The 17,366-nt window shown below is 44.1% G+C and overlaps 2 protein-coding genes across 5 annotated transcripts in view; one reads left to right on the top strand and one right to left on the bottom strand.

The window, feature by feature from the left end:
• Positions 1–3,463, bottom strand: part of MORN5 (MORN repeat containing 5) — a 28,068-nt gene extending 24,605 nt beyond the window's left edge. For 2 of the 4 annotated variants that reach the window (XM_045082355.1, XM_045082356.1), the window contains exon 1: positions 3,327–3,463. In XM_045082355.1, coding sequence (XP_044938290.1) covers positions 3,327–3,373 — 47 coding nt within the window. In that variant the 5' untranslated portion in view covers positions 3,374–3,463. The remainder of the gene's footprint in view (positions 1–3,326) is intronic. The other 2 variants (XM_004775578.3, XM_013047382.2) reach the window with 1 other exon arrangement.
• Positions 3,464–3,531: 68 nt separating this feature from the next.
• On the top strand, positions 3,532–17,005 carry NDUFA8 (NADH:ubiquinone oxidoreductase subunit A8). The gene is made up of 4 exons (XM_004775579.2): positions 3,532–3,713; positions 9,954–10,117; positions 13,212–13,377; positions 16,687–17,005. Exons 1-4 carry the CDS (start codon positions 3,663–3,665, stop codon positions 16,822–16,824), a joined length of 519 nt encoding a protein of 172 aa, XP_004775636.1. The 5' UTR covers positions 3,532–3,662; the 3' UTR covers positions 16,825–17,005.
• The last annotated feature ends 361 nt before the right edge of the window (positions 17,006–17,366 follow it).

Raw genomic sequence — 17,366 nt, 5'->3', positions numbered from 1 at the left:
CCTCATTCTCGGGGCCCTCAGGGGTTACTGTCCCAGTAATATTCTGTTAGAAAACAATGTTTTTGTTTCCCTCAAAAACGCAAAAATGAGGGGCGCCTGGGTAGCTCAGTGGGCTAAAGCCTCTGCTTTCAGCTCAGGTCATGATCCCAGGGTCCTGAGTTCGAGCCCTGCATCGGGCTAACTGCTCAGCAGGGAGCCTGCTTCCCCTCCTCTCTCTCTGCCTGCCTCTCTGTCTACTTGTGATCTCTGTCTGTCAAATAAATAAAATAAAATCTTTAAAAAAATGCAAAAATGAGAGGGTCTGTGTTGTGATGGTGGGGGATGGGGCACAGAGTTTTGTTGGTTTGTCTTCGCCTTCACCTAGAGGGTGTCCTGGGGTTCTCACATCCCATAACACAGCCCTTGGTAGGTCCAGAGAGGGGAGGGATGTGCCCAAAGCCACACAGTAAACACTGGGAAGCAGAGACTCGGCCAGTTTTCCTGGCAGCTGGTTTTGTGTCCTCCCTGTCCCCCATGAACAGCCCACCCCTGCCCTTTACAGCACTTGTAGGTAATGGGAAAAGGATGAAATTCAGACAGGGGGCATAGGTTTGAATCGTACTTCACCATTTCCTAGATGTATTATCTTGGAGACTTTCTTAAACCTTTTATTTTTTCCCTCCTTCCTTCCTTCCCTCCTTCCTTTTTTCCAACAAATCCTTACAGAGCATCTGCTCCATATCAGCACCTACCACACATGCTGAGTCTGGTCTGCTGGGTACAACAAGGTCACAGCAGTGATCAAGGCATCCCTGCCATCAAGGGGATTCACGGTCTAGTGGGCAACACAATTAAGCAATTGCAGAATATGTGGGACTTGCCATGGAGGGGGAAGCAGGTCTCTACAGGAGCCCAGGCCAAGGAAGCCCAGCTTGACCAGCTGACCACTTACTTCATGTGTGAAGTGGCTGAGATTAATGCCCAAGATAATGTATAACCCAGATAATGTATAATGATTTTCCTAGTAAAGGGCCCGACATCTGGTAAGTGCTGAAGAAGTAACCTTTCCTCCATTTCTTCATTCCTGTATTCCTTCCCTGTTCTTCCCCTGCTGGCTAGAAGTCATCTCCTCTAACTCTGAACTTCTTTAGGCTTTTGTTTGTATGTCTGTTGGATGCTTAGCACTTTCTGCCGTGCGTTGGAATTGTATTTCTCATATTCCCTATTTAATTAAAGGTCTGGAGAGGAAGACCTTGGTGTCCTCAGTTCTCAGAATCATGATTCTGTGTAAACAGGTGCCCTGTAAACAGCTACTGCATCAGGAGTGAAGGGAACTGACCGAGGGGATGAAGGAAGATGCCACTGGGGCACAGGCCCCGAGCAAAAGAGTGCTGTGGTCAGACAATGTGGCACAATTTCTGAGCAATGCAGACCTACAGCCACCAAACCTGAGCACAGGCCACCTCCGTGCCTGTGTGACCTTGGGCCAGTTCCTTTGCCTCTCTGAACCTGAGTTTCTCATCCGTAAAATGGGGATAATGACAACACTCCTCTTCTTGAGATAATTAGATGAAATAATAGCTATGGAACAATAGCAGAATGCCTCAAATAGAGTAAGAGTCCTATTGTGTTCACTGTTGTCTTTATTCTCCTGCAAGACATGAGAGGTAAGAGAATGCCTTTTCTCCTTTATGTGTTTACTTGAAATCACATCTACCATTTCTGTCTCCATCAAAACCCTTCTCAGAGATTAGACGCCGTTCCCTTTTTTTAAACTGCAAACTGGATATCAGTGCTCAAACCTTCTACAGACGTCTCCAGCTCATCCCAAATGAAATTTATCTTCTTTTCCTCCAAAGTGGACCCTCCTCAGAGTTCTCAGTTTCCACAAATGACATCAGAATCATCCAGGTTCAAAGCCAAGAGCTAGGCACTGAGCTGGGACTGGAGGCACTCTCTGAGTGGGACTGGGAACCTATCAGTTGCCAAGTCCTGGCAATGAAAATTCCCAAACTTCTACATCTACATCTTTCTTTCCTGCAGCCCTCCCCCACCCCCCCGCTTCTGCTTTGGTCCAAGGTCCTGGACTTTTACTAGGACAACCATGGGCTCTGACTTGATCTCCCCATCTCTACTCTGCATCCCTCTCTCCTTCTTTTCTTTCCCTTCTCTTCCTCTCTCTCATTTTTCCTCCCATTTTTCTTTTATTTGCTCAAGACAAAAGCCTTCATTATAAATTAAAGGTAGTTTAAAAGAACAAAGATATAAAGACTCCAATCCATAGTGAGGATACACTTATGATATCTCAAATTTAATTCATTCATTCATTCAGCCAACATTTACTGAGTACATAGTGTATGCACTATGAAGAGGGATACAGAAATGAAACAAATTAGATTTCCTAATGCCCAGCCCTACCAAGAATCTATCTATCAGTGGCTCCCCCACCCATAAAATTATGCACAGTACTCAGATCTCTCTATGCCAGACATAGACCCACCCTTCCAGCTCTGGCTCTCTCTCTCCTCTAGATATGTCCAACACTCCAGTCACACTGAACTGCCTGCTCTTCCACTTGTAAATCCTCTAAACTATTGCCCATGCTGTTCCCTCTGCCTGGAAACATTCTTCACCCTGCATCTCTACCCACCTAAATCCCACCCAATCTTCAGGGCCCATCTCAAGTATTTTCTCCTCCAGAAAGCCTTCAAGGACTGCACCAACTGGATGTGTCCTCTGTAGGAGCTCAGTAGCAGGGCTCCATAGAAGAAAACACATGAGCTTTCGAGTCAGACCTGGGTTGTGATCCCTCATCTGCCCAACACCAACTCGTACTTTGAGTAAGTTACACAGTTATTCTGAGCCTCACTTTTCCCATCTGCAAAATGAGGATAATATCCACCTCATAGGGTTGCTGTGAGGAAGGGAAGATTCGGGCAAAGCCACTATCTGAAATTATCTTTTCATTTCTTTGTTTATTGGCAATACACCAACTAGACTGTAACCTCCATGACAGTAAGGATCTTGCTTGACATTTTTTAATATTTTTACCCCCATATCTAAAACTGGCAGATAGCAAACACACAAGTATATATGGAATGAATATACCTCAGCTCTGCTGCTTATCAGATATGTGTCCTTGAGCAAGATACTTTACTTCACTGGGCCTCATTTTCCTGAACTGTAAAATGGGAATAATCAAGCCTACGTGAAGGGTTGTCCTGAAGGTTAAAAGGAATAAAGTTTGTGAAAGTGTCTGGTACAAAGTCCTTTGCAAATGCGAAAAAGCAGCCGTCTTTTCCCAATCACAAATACTCAAGACATAGTGAATCAGATGAGGCCCTTACCTCCCGTCTACATATTCCCCAATATATTGGCTTCCTGTGTACTCCATGGCGCCAGCCTCTAGCCTCCAGCCCTTGGGATCCCAGAGTCTCAGTGCGTCGCGTCTCACCAGGACAACCAAGAAGGGCGGGGCCTAAGCAAAGCCCCGCCCCCAGCGCCTGCCGACCTTCCAGACACTGCGCACGCTCTGTGGCTCGCGGTTGGGCAGAGCAGTGCGCCTGCGTGGCCGGCTACGCAGGCGCAGGCGTGAGGTGGCCCTTGGCGGTCGAAAGGGGAATTCAAGGAGACGGGGGCGACGCGGCTGCGGGCGCCTCCTCGGGTTTGGGGCTGCCGCCATCATGCCGGGGATAGTGGAGCTGCCTACTCTGGAGGATCTGAAAGTGCAGGAGGTGAGGCTCGTTCGGAAGCCAGGCGAGCGGGGCATAGGGCTGCAGCTTTTCGGGCCTGGGCCCAAGCCTGCTTCGTCTCACTAGACTGTGGGCCCCGGCTTCCCCCACGCAGTGCCCCCCCAACACAAACACAGGTCGCTTCCCGGACGCCCCCTCCTCACCTCCGGGAGTCGCCTCACCCCAAGCCCATCATGCAGTGGCTCTGTAGCGCTTTCCTTTCCAAACCCACCGTGACCCCCAACGATCTGCTTGTCATTGACGTGAATAATAGTGGTACTTTTTCTGAAGCACCAGCCAGGGCCACTTTACTTACTTTAATGGCACGGAATACTTAACCCTTTCCGCGAAGGGAGTATGCAACCCCGGGTGCTCGCAGCCGAGCGCGAGAGAGACAGTCGCTTCCAGGTGGCCTCATCCTTACCGTGTTGGAGTGGAACTAGGAAGAGGAAGCAGCAAGAGGAGATGGTACTGGAGAGTGGAGTTGCGCACAGCCCTGGGAGGGTGTTTGGGAATAGGACACTTAAGGCACTCATTTATTTAGGAGGATATCATTGAATAATTGCCGTATACATACACACCAGAATAAGAGGTATGGTCCCTGCCCTCACAGAGCTTGTAATCTAACGGGGAGACAGACATAAAGAGGCAGTTGCAGTACAGTGGCATTTGTGCTATGAAGTGAAGACAAGACAGTATATACAGATTATTGCAAATACAGCCACGCCTTGTCTAGATGTCAGGCAGGATGCCCCTTAATTACTTTACATCCACGAATACATCACATTCTGCCAGCAGCCTATGATCTAGGGTATTCTTGGTTTCTTCCTGTGAAAGGTGAGAAAACAGGCCTTGGGAGTAGAAGTCATTCGCCCAAGGTCATGTGGTTTAGTACGCGGTGGAGCTGGACTGTGAATCCAGGTCTGAGTTTAACACCCATGCTTTTAAACTCTTGTATTACGGGCAAAAGCTGAAGGGAGTGAGAAGGCATAGCAGGATGTTTTGTGTCTGGGAGACAGGTGCTCTTTGATGTGATTCTAGGGTTGTGGGAAGCTCAGTTGTTGCTAAGCCTGGAGATAGGTACCTCAGACTGGTAGGAGTGGGAAGCAGCTTCTCCAAGGCCAGACTTATTTTATAAGTGAGGGTGGTGGGGAGAGGTGGAAGGTTTTAAGGCAGAAGAGTGTCATGGCAGTCCGGGATAGTAGAAAGACTAGGCTGCATAAAAGGAGAAGGAGGGCAACACTAAAAATGATGTGCCAGAAGTTATAGCCCAGAAGTTAAGGGTTTTACTTTCATGACTTCACTTCATCTTAGGTGCCTGTGAGAATGGCAACTGTTGTTTTTCGCAGATGAAGGGCTTTTTGCTACGTTCAGGGACTTTAAAGTAAAGTGACATTTATTAAGTGGTGGCCTCCAGTGTTCAGTCTTTGGTTTCTTGTCCCACAGTGAAGCTGGGTTAGCCTGAAACTGCTGGATTTTTCATGGGAGCTTTAATTTGATTCAGCAAACACCCGAGGTTCTACTTCTGCAAATATTCTGTATCTGGAATAAATTTGCTGTTAGTGTTTATACAGTTGAATTGAAATACAGATAATTACATAAATCACTAAAATAGAAGACAAAGTGATTAAGTGCTATGGAAGAGGAGCAGACGTAGTTTAGGAGAAGAGAGCAGGATTTAAAGTTGGATCTAAGTTCCAGGCCTGACTGCTCGGTTACCTTGATTAGTCACTTGGAGTATTTGCAGACATAGTTATTTTATTTGTAAGATGAAATGATTCCAGCTAGCTCTATACTTCTCTGAGGCTGTAAAGGGAAGAGAGAAAGCCCTTCTCGGGCATAATGTGAGACTTGGCTAAATGGTATTTGAAGAATAGCATTTATAGGCCGAGATGGAGAAATGGGCTTTAAGCGAGGGTTAGATCTGAGCAAAGGTAAGGAGATGGGAAAATGCAGGGGTCCACTGATGAGTTCTGGGGACCATGAGTTCAGTGTTCTGAGACAGCAGCAAGTCCCTTTGTGGAAGCATCTTGGGTGAGAAGGCTGGATCCAGAGGCTTTAAATACCCCGTGAAAAGTTTAGGCTTTGTTCAGCTGTTAAGCCTGAGTCCTTCCAGGGCTTTGTTGCTAATTTGTTTTAATGGAGTATGATAAGAATTGTCTTTTAGGAAGATCCCTCTGGCAGCTCTGTGAAGAATGGATTGAAGAGAGGAAAAGAAAAGCAAGATTAGTTTTAGTGGCTGTTGAAATAATGAGGAGGCTATGAATGACCTCAGCATAATTGGGGACTGCTCACAGAATGAAAGAACAGATTTATCTGGAAGTCATCAGACGCAGCAGTGACTTAGGTATCATAGGCAGGAAAGGTTGAAGAGTCTGTCAGATTTGTGACCTGACAGTGGGGCTGAGGAAGCCAGAGGGAGCAGATTTGATAGACAAATTAAACACGTTTTGGACCTTGTTTTCTTTGGAGTTATAACACATCCCTGTGGAAGAAGCATTCAGAAGCTTAGGCTGGAAACTCCTTGTACACATTGACAGTTTTGAGCAGAAATAATAGCTAATATTTATGATATGCTAGGCACTGTTCTTAATATTTTTATATGTGTTAACTCCTTGAAATCCTTAATAGTCCTATCAAATAAGGACTATTATTTCCCATTTTCCACAAATTAAGTAAAATGGAAGGCACAGCATGATAAAGACTGTAGAAAGAGGTGCAGACATGGTTTAAGGAAGAGAGCCGGACTGGAAGATTGGTTGTAGATTGTAAGACTTTTTCTGCCTCCCTTTCCACACCTGCAGACTGTATAGACCTGCTGTATGGGGGGGCTGTCATGAGGATAAATGAGGAAGATGCTGGAACTCTGTGTTCTTTGAGACAAAGGGAGCTGAATGAATTTGAGAGGGTATTCACAGTAAGCAGCTGTGAAAAGGTGTTGTTTCTGTTGGAACTCATCAGACTTCGTGAAGAAGCAGGTGAGGGGAGATGGTGGCATCCAAAGTCCTTTGTCCTCTCGGTGAAGGTAATGTAAGACAGAAAGGACTGACTGAAGGTCACGGTCTGTGAATTCCAGTTCTGCAGTTGCCACTGACCTGCTGTGTCATCTTGAGCACATCTCTTTCCCCAGGAAAGAGATTCGGTGAGTGGTTATTGTGTTTTATTTTCCTGTGACAGAGCGTATTTTATACGCTCAACAACATGGGTGTGCCTGGATTTTGGAAAAGACCTCTACATTGGTAGGAAAGTCAGGCAAAGAATGCAGTAACTTTTTTGGGCACGATAGCTGTGAAGGCATTTGAAAAGTCTTTAAGGCATTTGTCAAGGAAGTAAATATAACTGACTTAATTTTTAAAATATATTAAGTTTTTAAAAATTTGAATCTTGATTTTTGTTTTTTAAATTTTATTTATTTATTTGACACAGAGAGAGACCACAAGTAGGCAGAGAGGTAGGCGGGGGGTGGGAGGGAGCAGTCTCCCTGATGAGCAGAGAGCCTGATGTGGGGCTCGATCCCAGGGCCCTGAGATCATGACCTGAGCCACCCAGGTGCCCTGATTTTTCTTTTCTTTTTTTTTAAGAGAGGGAGCATGAGTGCATGTATGCACAGAGGAGGGGCAGATGGAGAGGAAGAGAGAATGCCAAGCAGGCTCCACGTCTGGTGCAGAGCCTGACATGGGGTTCGATCCCACAATCCTGAGATCATGACCTGAGCCAAGATCAAGAGTTGGGTGCCTAATCGACTAGGCCACCTATACGCCCCTGTCTTGATTTTTATTCTCTCAGCTCTTTACAGGTAATACAGCAAACAAGAGTATTCCCCTCAATAACCTAAATAAGCTCTTACTATAAAAAACTGTAATACAAAATCTTAGAGATTTTTAAACGAATTTATTAGAGTTGTCTTGCAGACTTTACTTTTATCATAAGTTTGTCTTTGCTTTGATAATTATAGCAAGTGGAATATTAGTAGGCATTGTCCTTTGTTCTCCTCTTCCTATAGTGTGTAGATGAATTACTCTTCATCTTTCCTTGCCATTCATTGTATTAATAACTTAACCTAAGCTATGTGAAATTCATAAAAAATAAAATTATAGGGGCACCTGGGTGTTACATTCAGTTAAGCATCTGATTCAGTTTCAGCTCAGGTCATGATCTCAGGGTTGTGAGATAGAGCCCTGTGGGGCTCCGCACTCAGTAGGGAGTCTGCTTGAGACTCTCCCTGCCTCTCCCCTCCATGTGCACTCTCTCTCTCTCTCTCTCTCTAAAACAAATAAATCTTTAAAGCATAAATCAAATTTATAAAATTTTTAGCATAAAAATAATTATAACATTATTCTTACATAAGAATCCTTAGTAAATATTTACAAATCAAATCCAGTAATATCTTACAGTGTAATACACTATGGCAGACTAGATTTTATTCTATCTATAATGGGAGAGTTTTAGAAAATCTGTTAGTGCTCTATACTTACAGATTAATGAAAAAAAAAAAACAACCCTGAAATTTTCAGTCTTTCCAGAAAGGACAGTAAAACAAAGCTAGTTCAGATTAGAAGGAAACTTCCTTTCTGAGGAATATCCGAAGAACTGTATCCCAGACAACAGTGACAGATGTTGAACCAAACTGTGCTTTAAAGTCTAGAAAAAGGCAAGAGTGCCTATTGCCATCACTGTTCATCTGTTTAGTCAAAGCAATAAGATAGGGAAAAAGGAGGAAAAAAAAGATTCAAATATCAGAGAGGAAGGGTGGTAGTTTTTACTTATAAATGGAAGTTTTTCCTCCTAATTGTCATTAGTTTTGTATCAGAGCTGAGTTCAGAAAGATCTGGCTAGAGAGGAGATAACAGTGTACAAACAAGCAGTAACGAATTTGAAAATCTAATAGAAAAAAATATCCTATTAAGTGTATGAAAAATGTTAAAATATTCTGAAATTAAACAAGAAATGTGCAAGGTTTCTATATGACTGAAGCCCTGATTTTAACCAAAGAGCATAAGAATGACCTGAAGAAGAGAAGGGACATACTTAATTTTGGTGAGAAGGCATAATTCATGTAGTCTTGTCTCTTCTGTGAGTGTTGGATCCCGGTCCCTGGCACGCAATGAGCACTAACCAGCTACTTGTGCTGGGCACTATTTTGAGTGCTTGGTGAGCCACAGTAAACATGACATTTAATTATAGTTCCATTTAGGGAGAATTGACATCTTTAGTCTCAACTCTCTGTTGAAAAAAATCCCTACCCTCTTGGAGCTTATATTCTAGTGGGCACACACAGGGTGACCACTGATGATAGCTTTTATGAGGTCAGTAGAAAAAGATCCTCTGAGGAGATCAAATTTGAACAGAGACCCGATACTGAAAACATGCTTGTTCGCTCTGATATAATACATGACTAAACTTTGTGCGGTTCCAATGCAAATTATCAGACAACGGGGTTCTTCGGAAAGAATAACGGAAGCGACTTTGAAGGGAGGAACGCTGAGGAGGGTGGTCCTCCCACACAGCAAACGTTCCAAGTTCTAGTAATGAAGATGTTGTGCTGGGGCCCAGGAAAAGGCGGTGCACAAAGTTGGCCAGCAGACCCTTGCTGCGGGTGCAGTGAGAGGGACCCTGGTCTGTGTGCAGTCCCCTGTGAGTGAGCTATAACTACGCTTTCTCAGGAAAGTGTCCTGGGAGGCAAGTGAGAGACTGACATAGTTACGGGGTGGCTACCTTGGATATAGTCTGTAATTGTAAAAAATTCAAAAATTTTAGTACTTTATTATTAGTAATAGCTTTCCGGACTAGGTGCCCTCTTACTGAGCCTTTCCAGACTCGTCCTCTGTGATTCTTTAGTCTTCTGGGAAATTTATCTGTTCTATCACTTTTATTCCTGAAAAGGAGACTCATCAAGGCTCCCCAGAGGTAGGGCCCTCCATCATCCTTCAGAGCTCTGCTTTCAGAGAGCTAAGGGTTCTGTTAGGGCTGCCGTTTGCTTATGTCGTAAATGGGGAGAGTAATGTCCGTCTAATGAGATGACTGTGAGGGTATATAGAACATCATGCATGTGAAAGAGCCTTGCGATTTCTAAAGCAGCAGAGATCACAAGAGATTATAATGGGAGCCCCTGTCTTTAATTTTCGTGGTGGAGGTAGACCAGTGCTACCTGTATTTCCTCTGTTTTGAGTGGCAGGAGGTGAAGATGAGGAAGTGATACCTGGTCACAGATCTGTGGTCTGTCTCCTGCTGTCCTTTCTCCAGGTGAAAGTCAGTTCTTCGGTGCTCAAAGCTGCTGCCCATCACTATGGAGTTCAGTGTGATAAGCCCAACAAGGAGTTCATGCTCTGCCGCTGGGAAGAAAAAGACCCCCGGCGGTGTTTAGAGGAAGGCAAGCTCGTCAACAAGTGTGCTCTGGACTTCTTCAGGTAACAGTCTTTCACATCAGTGCTGCGGGGCTGAAACATGTAGGTGTCTGTATCCCGGTGAACATTAAGTGAAGGAAGAATTTTGGTAGGAAATGCAAGACCTTGAAATCTGATAGACCCAAAAAGCCTACAGTAAGTGATGCAGTTATTTTTGTTATTTGTTTTTATTATTTGGTGTGTTCTTTAATATTTGTGAATGTTAATTTCCTAGTTATAGAATACTATGTTATCTTATATAGGATAGTTAGGAAAAATTTGTAGAAGTACGTAATACCAACTCAGCTCACTGCTTGCTAACAGGAATTCACTAGATTGCTGTTACTACAGAACACTCAGTTACCGTGGAGTGAAAAGTGGGTACAGAGTCAAGGTTTTAAGTAGGCCATTATGCTTGATACTGTAAGTAAAAAAAAATCCAGATTGTAATTGTAGAGAAATGTTTTGACAGACTGTCTTAAAAGGGACCGAAACTCTTCTTGAAAGGAATTGGCTTGTGTAGCTGTAAAGCCCAGGAATAGGACTGGGATTAGGCAGGGCTGGAATCAAAGGGCTTGCATAATTTCATAACTACTTCGTATCTTTTTGCCTCATTTCTCCTCCCCCCAGTCTCTTAGTTCTGTTTTTCTCTGTCAGGTTCATTTTCAGAGAGACTCTTTGCTTGCTGTAGCAGAAGTGGCCACCAGCCACTCCACACCGCTATGCTGCTTGCCTAGTACACGTAGACCAGCCGTGCAGTTGTCCAGTTGAGCAGGGCTCCCAGGACTGAGTCTCATTGGCCTGACTGCTTGATTTCATATGCATATCTTTGAATCAGGTGTGTGTCAGGAGATAAAATGCTGTGCTTGGTCAGGCCTAAAGTGGGGAGTAGACTTAGATTCAGCTAAACCACTCTGCTGAGAGATAGGGAGGGATTGTTCCCTAAAGGGAAATTAGAAGGATGTTACAGAAGAATGGGGACTGACTGCTGGCTAGGCAAAACCCACAGATGTCCACTATAATGACGGGAGAGGGAAAAATCAAATTTCCTTCACATAATAGCTACTTTCTTTCTTTCTTGGTTCTGCTGTCTTTGTCCATATGCAAAGATATTTTTGTGGTTAGAGTCATAGTAGTGTATGACTTAACATTCATTTTTCCCTGAAACTGTTGGGAGCATTCTTTGCCATTGCTGGATTGTCTTTGTGACCATCCTTTTTAATGGCTATATAATATTCCACCGGCAGGTAAACCAAACCTAATTTGCCTGACCAATTCCTGTTATTAAACATCATTTTTCCTCCGGTTTTTGATTGTTTTAGATAAGTCTTCAGTGATTACTTTTGTGTAGCTCTTTTTCTCTTTTTCATTCTGTGGCATAAATTTCTCAGTAGTGAGATTATGCCATAAAAAGACTGAATATTATTTATGGCTCTTGGACTATAGTTGTCATTTTCTTAAAAGTTGGGTCACTTTATGCTGCCTTCAGTACTGTATCTTTTTCTACCTTACTGGCATTGTGTATTATTTAAGTATTTGATAGGTGCAAAATGATATTTATTCTTGCTTGAATCTGCATTGGTTTGATTGCTAACTAGTTTACGTGTTTACTTTTTAAAGTTTTCTAAGAGAACTTTGGAAAACAATTTCTGCTTTGGCCTAGAAGTAGTACTTTTAAGTGGACAGGGTTTGGATTTCACAAGCTCCTGAGGTGTGCCCACCTGCCTCCATGAGAGGTTGCTGCCTCCATGCTGAAGTCGCTCTTTGTAGGCATTAGGAGGTAATAGTTGGGTGTGGGTACCAGGGTAGCAGGGTCCAGAAGAGACTGAGTACTCCAGTAATGCTAGCAGCTCTTCCGCTGTCCCGTGCTGGAGGAATTAAAAAACTGGCATTGGAAACAGTAGCCTGCTACCAGCCTGATTCTCAATGGAGGGGGGTGCGGTTTTGTGTACTGTGGGCATCCTGTTCAGTGAGGCTAGGGGCCGTTCAGTGAGGCTAGGGGCCGTTCAGAAGAGCTCCATATGGCTTTGCTGGTCTTCCTTCTTTCCTGTGCACACCCCGCCACCCCCAGGTTACACTGGAATTCCTGGAAAGGTATGTAAGAAGCTGGGTACATTGGTTGCTTCCTAGGAGGGAAACCCAGCAAGAATGGAAAGCAGCTTTTTCACTGTGTATTTCCTCCATCCCATCTCTGAGGTTCTTCCTGAGCTGTGTGAAGTAAGATTCCCGTGTCGAGTGTAGCTAGATGCTTAGAGTACAGCAAGCTAGCACTTTCTAGTCATGATTCCATTAGGGGAAGGAGAGTGCTGTGCATTTCTTCCAGTGCCTCATGTAAGGCTTTTACTTAAAATAATGGTATTTTATTCTTCTTTGAATTGGCATTTATTGGATTACCAGCAAGGCTGAATGGTAAGAGAAGGGAGTTTTGCAAAATAATTGAAGCTTCTCTCTTATACACAAAAGTTAACTTTTCTTCAACCATTTTTGGTGGTCACTAAATGAATTACATGCTGCCTTGCTTCTTAACAGAGACCACCAAATGTAATTTAACTTTTTAAATGACAGATTAATCTGTTTCTGTTCAGTGCATTACTAGAGCGAGGGCTCTGAACTGTGAGGAGCATAAGGTGGTTTGCCTCTGCACTGATGACCTCAGGATCTTCCGCTTGTTGGTTTGTGTATTTGTCTTTTACAATTCTGTCTCTTCCTTTGCCATTGTCTGTCACCGCTGCCTTCTGTCAGCGTGCCTGTCTCAGATTATGCTGCCTCTTCCAGGTTTGCTAAACTGATCATCTTTAGAATTGGATCTAAAGGAAAGAACACGTAGACCCTAAGTGAGGAGTGTTCTGTGTAAAATATATGTGCCTCAGACCACAGTCTTCACATTTCAACTCATTTAGTTTGGCTGCATAAATAAATGAGGTCTTCTTCCTCAGAAATCTTTTTCTACTTACTGGTTCTCAATCTGAGGATCTCCAGATTGTCTGTAAGTGAGGTAAGAGCATCTGCTCTCCTACCTTTCAGAAAGCAAGGCTGTGCTTTTGAGGTGCTTTTTCCCTACTTTTCTGTTTTTCATTATTTTGCAAGGAGCTATCCCTAACCTAGCCCTCTTTTCCAGGCAGATAAAGCTTCACTGTGCGGAGCCTTTTACAGACTATTGGACCTGCATTGACTACTCCGGCCTGCAGCTATTTCGTCGCTGCCGCAAACAGCAGGCCAAGTTTGACGAGTGTGTGCTGGACAAGCTGGGATGGGTGCGGCCTGACCTGGGAGAGCTGTCCAAGGTGAAAAGACTCCTCCTGCTGGATTCCACAGGCCAGATTTATCAGTACCTGAGATTTTTAAGTGTATCCCTGTAGTTTAAAAAGCATGTTTTCCTACTCTGTTCTGTATTTCCTATCTCAGTCATGACACCACCATCTCTTGAAACATCAGAAACCTCGGTGTCTTTTTTCTTCATGTCCCCTTCTCCCTTTATAAAAAATCATCAGTTCCTATAGGTAAGCATTTCCTGGGTGATTTTTTTGAGTCCTCTCACTGTCCCCACATCTGGAACAGGAGTTCTTAACTTAGGCTGTGCGAAGAGGGTGGTCCTCTTCAGATTTCAGAAGACCTTGTATCACCTGAAATTGAAGAATTTAGGCTATCATTACATCTTCACATGATCTGTATAGAAAATAAATATCACTTTTCTTTTTAAAACTTTTTGGGGGCTTGCCCTTGCTTGCAGTATTCTAGCTTACAAGAGCCTGTGTGATCTGACTTACCCTGCTGCTGCTGTTTTGTTTTTTTGTTTTGTTTTGTTTTGTTTTTGAGAGAGGGGGTGGGGTGTGGAGCAGAGGGAGAAGAGAATCTCACGATTCTCACACAGGGTTTGATCTCATGACGCTGAGATCATGGCCTGAGCCGAAATCAAGAGTCAGACATTTAACCAACTGCACCACCCAGGTGCCCCTGACCTACTCCTGCTTCTTGAGCCTCATCATCCTCAATTACCTCTGGGACAGATAGGTGGCAGGACGGCAGGGAAAACTCAGGTTTGAATGGAGGAAGATAGTACTACTGAGTCACTGTGGGATCCTGAGCAAATTGCTGTTTCCTGTCCTACCACATCTCCGAAATAGGACCAGTACTCATCCCTAGTTTTCTGTGAGGATTAAGCTCGAGAGCTTTTGTGAACTTCCAGCCTAACGCCTGGTGCATAGGTCCACAGTTCGCCCTTGTTCCCTTCCCGTTATGTACAGTATCTGTGGGTAGTTGGGTCTTAAGCTTGGTGTCATAAGTAGATGAGTGGTTTAGCAACTTTGTTTTGCTTTTGTCCAGATTGATTATCTTCAGATACCTTCTTTTGCTGCCCTGCGCAAATCACTTTAAATTGTGGATAACTCTGTTGGAAGGTGGTGGGACCTACACATTTACCAATGAAAACAATCTTTTCTCATTTCTGTCTCTACTCAAAGGAGAATTAACAAATCATGCTGTTAAGAAAGCATATTGATTCCTGAACATTTGTGTTAATGTTTTTAAAAACGTATAAAATACTGTCTTGTTTTCAAAAGTTTTTTTCTTTAAGAGGATTATCAGTTTTAGTCATACTTAAAATCAGAATCCAGTAATCTTTTTTTAGAAACGTCATGACCAGCTGGATAAAGCCTAACTTTTCAGCTGTATTCACTTCCGCATTCCGCTTCCACTGGCTTGCCTTTCTCCCCTCTGTGCCGCTGGCCAGTTTCTACTCACTCGTCTGCCCTCAGCTTCGAGATCATTGTCATTTGAAGTTTCCAACCTTCCTAACCAGTTGCTCATAATTCCACCACCCTGGGAAGGCTACCATTGACAATAACTTACGGAGCACCTGCAAAGCATCAGGCACCTGACTGTGTAGTATCCTAATTGCACTGTCAGCCAGTAGCCCCATTGAGAGATGGGAAATTGAGCATTGGGTAGGCTGCCCAAGGTTGTATTCCTAGCAGTTAGTTTGACCACATGCTTCTGCTCCTTTTCTCTTTCAATATGATACAGATGAGGAAGTTGTTTTCTTGTTCTTGCCACAATAATCTGTCCTTTTAAGGGGTCTGTTATTATTTTAAATTTAAGAAACATGTTTCTAGATTTATTTCATACATATCTTGCATTCCTGAAAGGAGCTTCACATGCCAGGTGGAGGCGTTTGGAGGAACTCTGTCAAGCAATAAGGAACCATTAGTGATCTCTGTGGTGGAGAGAAGAGAACACTATTCTAAAAAACAAGCAAACAGCTACTCTGGACCTGTAGACAGAAGGTTGGGTCCCTGCTCCAACTCTGACATGGAGCAGGTTAGCCTCCCTGGTCCTCACCTGTGAACTACAGATAATGTTTCACAGTGTGGTTATAGTAATAATTGTGCTGTTGTGTTCCCGAAAGCTCCATTCACAGTAAATGGTTTTTGAATTTGTGCAGATGGGAAGACTCCTCAGTCATATCATAGGGAGTGGCTTGAAGATCAGACCACTACAGAACAACATTGTTAATAACTCTGGCCGTGTCTTTCCATTTCTCTGTGTGCTTCCTCATCTTTAAAGTGAGAACAATTGCCGGTGGGTTTCTGATGGAGATTTTGTGACCATCAGGGCTGATGTGGATGGGACCACCTTCCGTCTCTCTCCTGTTCCCATCGTGTAGTGGTCCAGCGAGCTGCCAGGCCTGTTGGCTTGGCTCTCCCATTTCTGGTCCTGCCCCTCTCTGATCTAGCTTCCGTACCTTCCAGCCTGCACATGTGCTTGAACTGCTTCCCTGCTTCCATGCACCTGTTACCACGGGGGTCAAATTCAAACACTTAGCACATCATCCGGTACCCTTCACTGTCAGGCCCTTGTCAACCAGTGTAGTATGTTATTTAAAATGTTATTTAAAAGCACAAGCTTTGAAGTAGGCAGATCTGGCTTTGAGGACTAGTTTTCCCACTGTTAGGCAGGTGGCCACAGGGAACCTCTGTGAGATGATCTCATGGGAGTTTGAGAATGAAATGGAATAAGGTGTCAGTGTCATTTGCAGTGGGCGCTTGGCGTAGGTGCCTCTTTTCCCACCACTATTCATGCAGCCTTTGCTTTACCATTCTAAAGATACGCCTCTCTGTGTACACACATACTGGTTACCTGGAATGTTTTCCTCCTGCTAATCTTTCTGCCTTGCTCATGGGCATCCTTTAAGATGACGCTAAAGGTTACCCCCTCTGAAATCATCTAGCCTGGTTACATGTGCACAGTCCTTGCTCTAAATCCTGAGTCCTAAGTGCCAGCATTCAGTTCCTGTCTCAGTTGTGATAATTTGTTTAGGAAGTCTTAGTTGATTTTCTTGTCTGGCTCCCTCGAGGACAGTGTGTGTCTTGTTCCCTACTGTTTCTGAAACTTCTACCACATGGAACGCCCCAGAGAAGGCTTTCTTAAATGTCCATTCAAAGGTCAAATGAGTCTAAATATGGTTTGCTGGGACTTGAAAAAAGAGGGTTGGTTGGGACAGCAGGACCAGAGAGGAAATGCTGGGAAGTGCGTTCTTGGTCTCCGACTGTTCCACCTGACCTCAGCCTTGCTTCTGTCCTCTTTGCCCTTCACAGGTCACCAAAGTGAAAACAGATCGACCTTTACCGGAGAATCCCTATCACTCAAGAGCAAGACCAGAGCCCAGCCCTGAGACTGAAGGGGAGCTGAAGCCTGCCAAACATGGCAGCCGTGTTTTTTTCTGGACCATGTAAAGATGGCTCCATGGCCCACACTCAGTCACATGCCCAGACAACCACTGGTGAAATTCCCACGCAGTTTGCATCGACCGATAGAGTGTTCTTTCCGGGATCACAAACTTAACAAAAAAGTTAATTTATGTGACTTGGCAGATATTCTATACCATTTCCTGGCCATTAAAAATTTTAAAGGAAATAGTTGTATTTTATTATGTTTTATATAACCTTTTGGCCTTTAAAGATGACTTCCCTTAGCTTGTTCTTCTTGTGGTCCTGCCTGTTTCTCTCTCTTTGCTTTAAGTAGGCATTCACCAGTGTGGCTGGGGAGCCACATTCGACGAGGCAGAGATGATTGTGTAAGGGGAAGGCCCTCTTACCTGTCTGCGTTCACGCATTTTTTAGTCTTACCTCTCTCCTCATCGAACATCTCAGGCAAATAGCTTTTCCTGAAGGTCATACAAGGGAAGTGTCCAGGATAGGAGAAGTGAAGAAATGTTTGCGCCTTGTGACTCAGGCCATGGGAGGGGCCTCCTGGCTGGGTTTTAGGCAGTCTTGCT

The sequence above is a fragment of the Mustela putorius genome, unplaced genomic scaffold, assembly GCF_011764305.1.
Source record: "Mustela putorius furo isolate JIRA1106 unplaced genomic scaffold, ASM1176430v1.1 tig00000596_pilon_pilon_pilon, whole genome shotgun sequence".
In the NCBI taxonomy this organism is placed as follows: domain Eukaryota; kingdom Metazoa; phylum Chordata; class Mammalia; order Carnivora; family Mustelidae; genus Mustela; species Mustela putorius.
The sequence above is the reverse complement of the archived record's forward strand: the minus strand, read 5'-3'. Positions and strand labels throughout refer to the sequence as shown.

Excerpts from the sequence above, each read along its gene's own strand:
- NDUFA8 (XM_004775579.2), top strand. The coding sequence starts at position 3,663 with ATGCCGGGGATAGTGGAGCTGCCTACTCTGGAGGATCTGAAAGTGCAG. Across the intron at positions 3,714-9,953 it reads AGGATCTGAAAGTGCAGGAG|GTGAAAGTCAGTTCTTCGGT; the intron begins GTGAGGCTCGTT and ends TCCTTTCTCCAG. Across the intron at positions 13,378-16,686 it reads ACCTGGGAGAGCTGTCCAAG|GTCACCAAAGTGAAAACAGA; the intron begins GTGAAAAGACTC and ends TGCCCTTCACAG.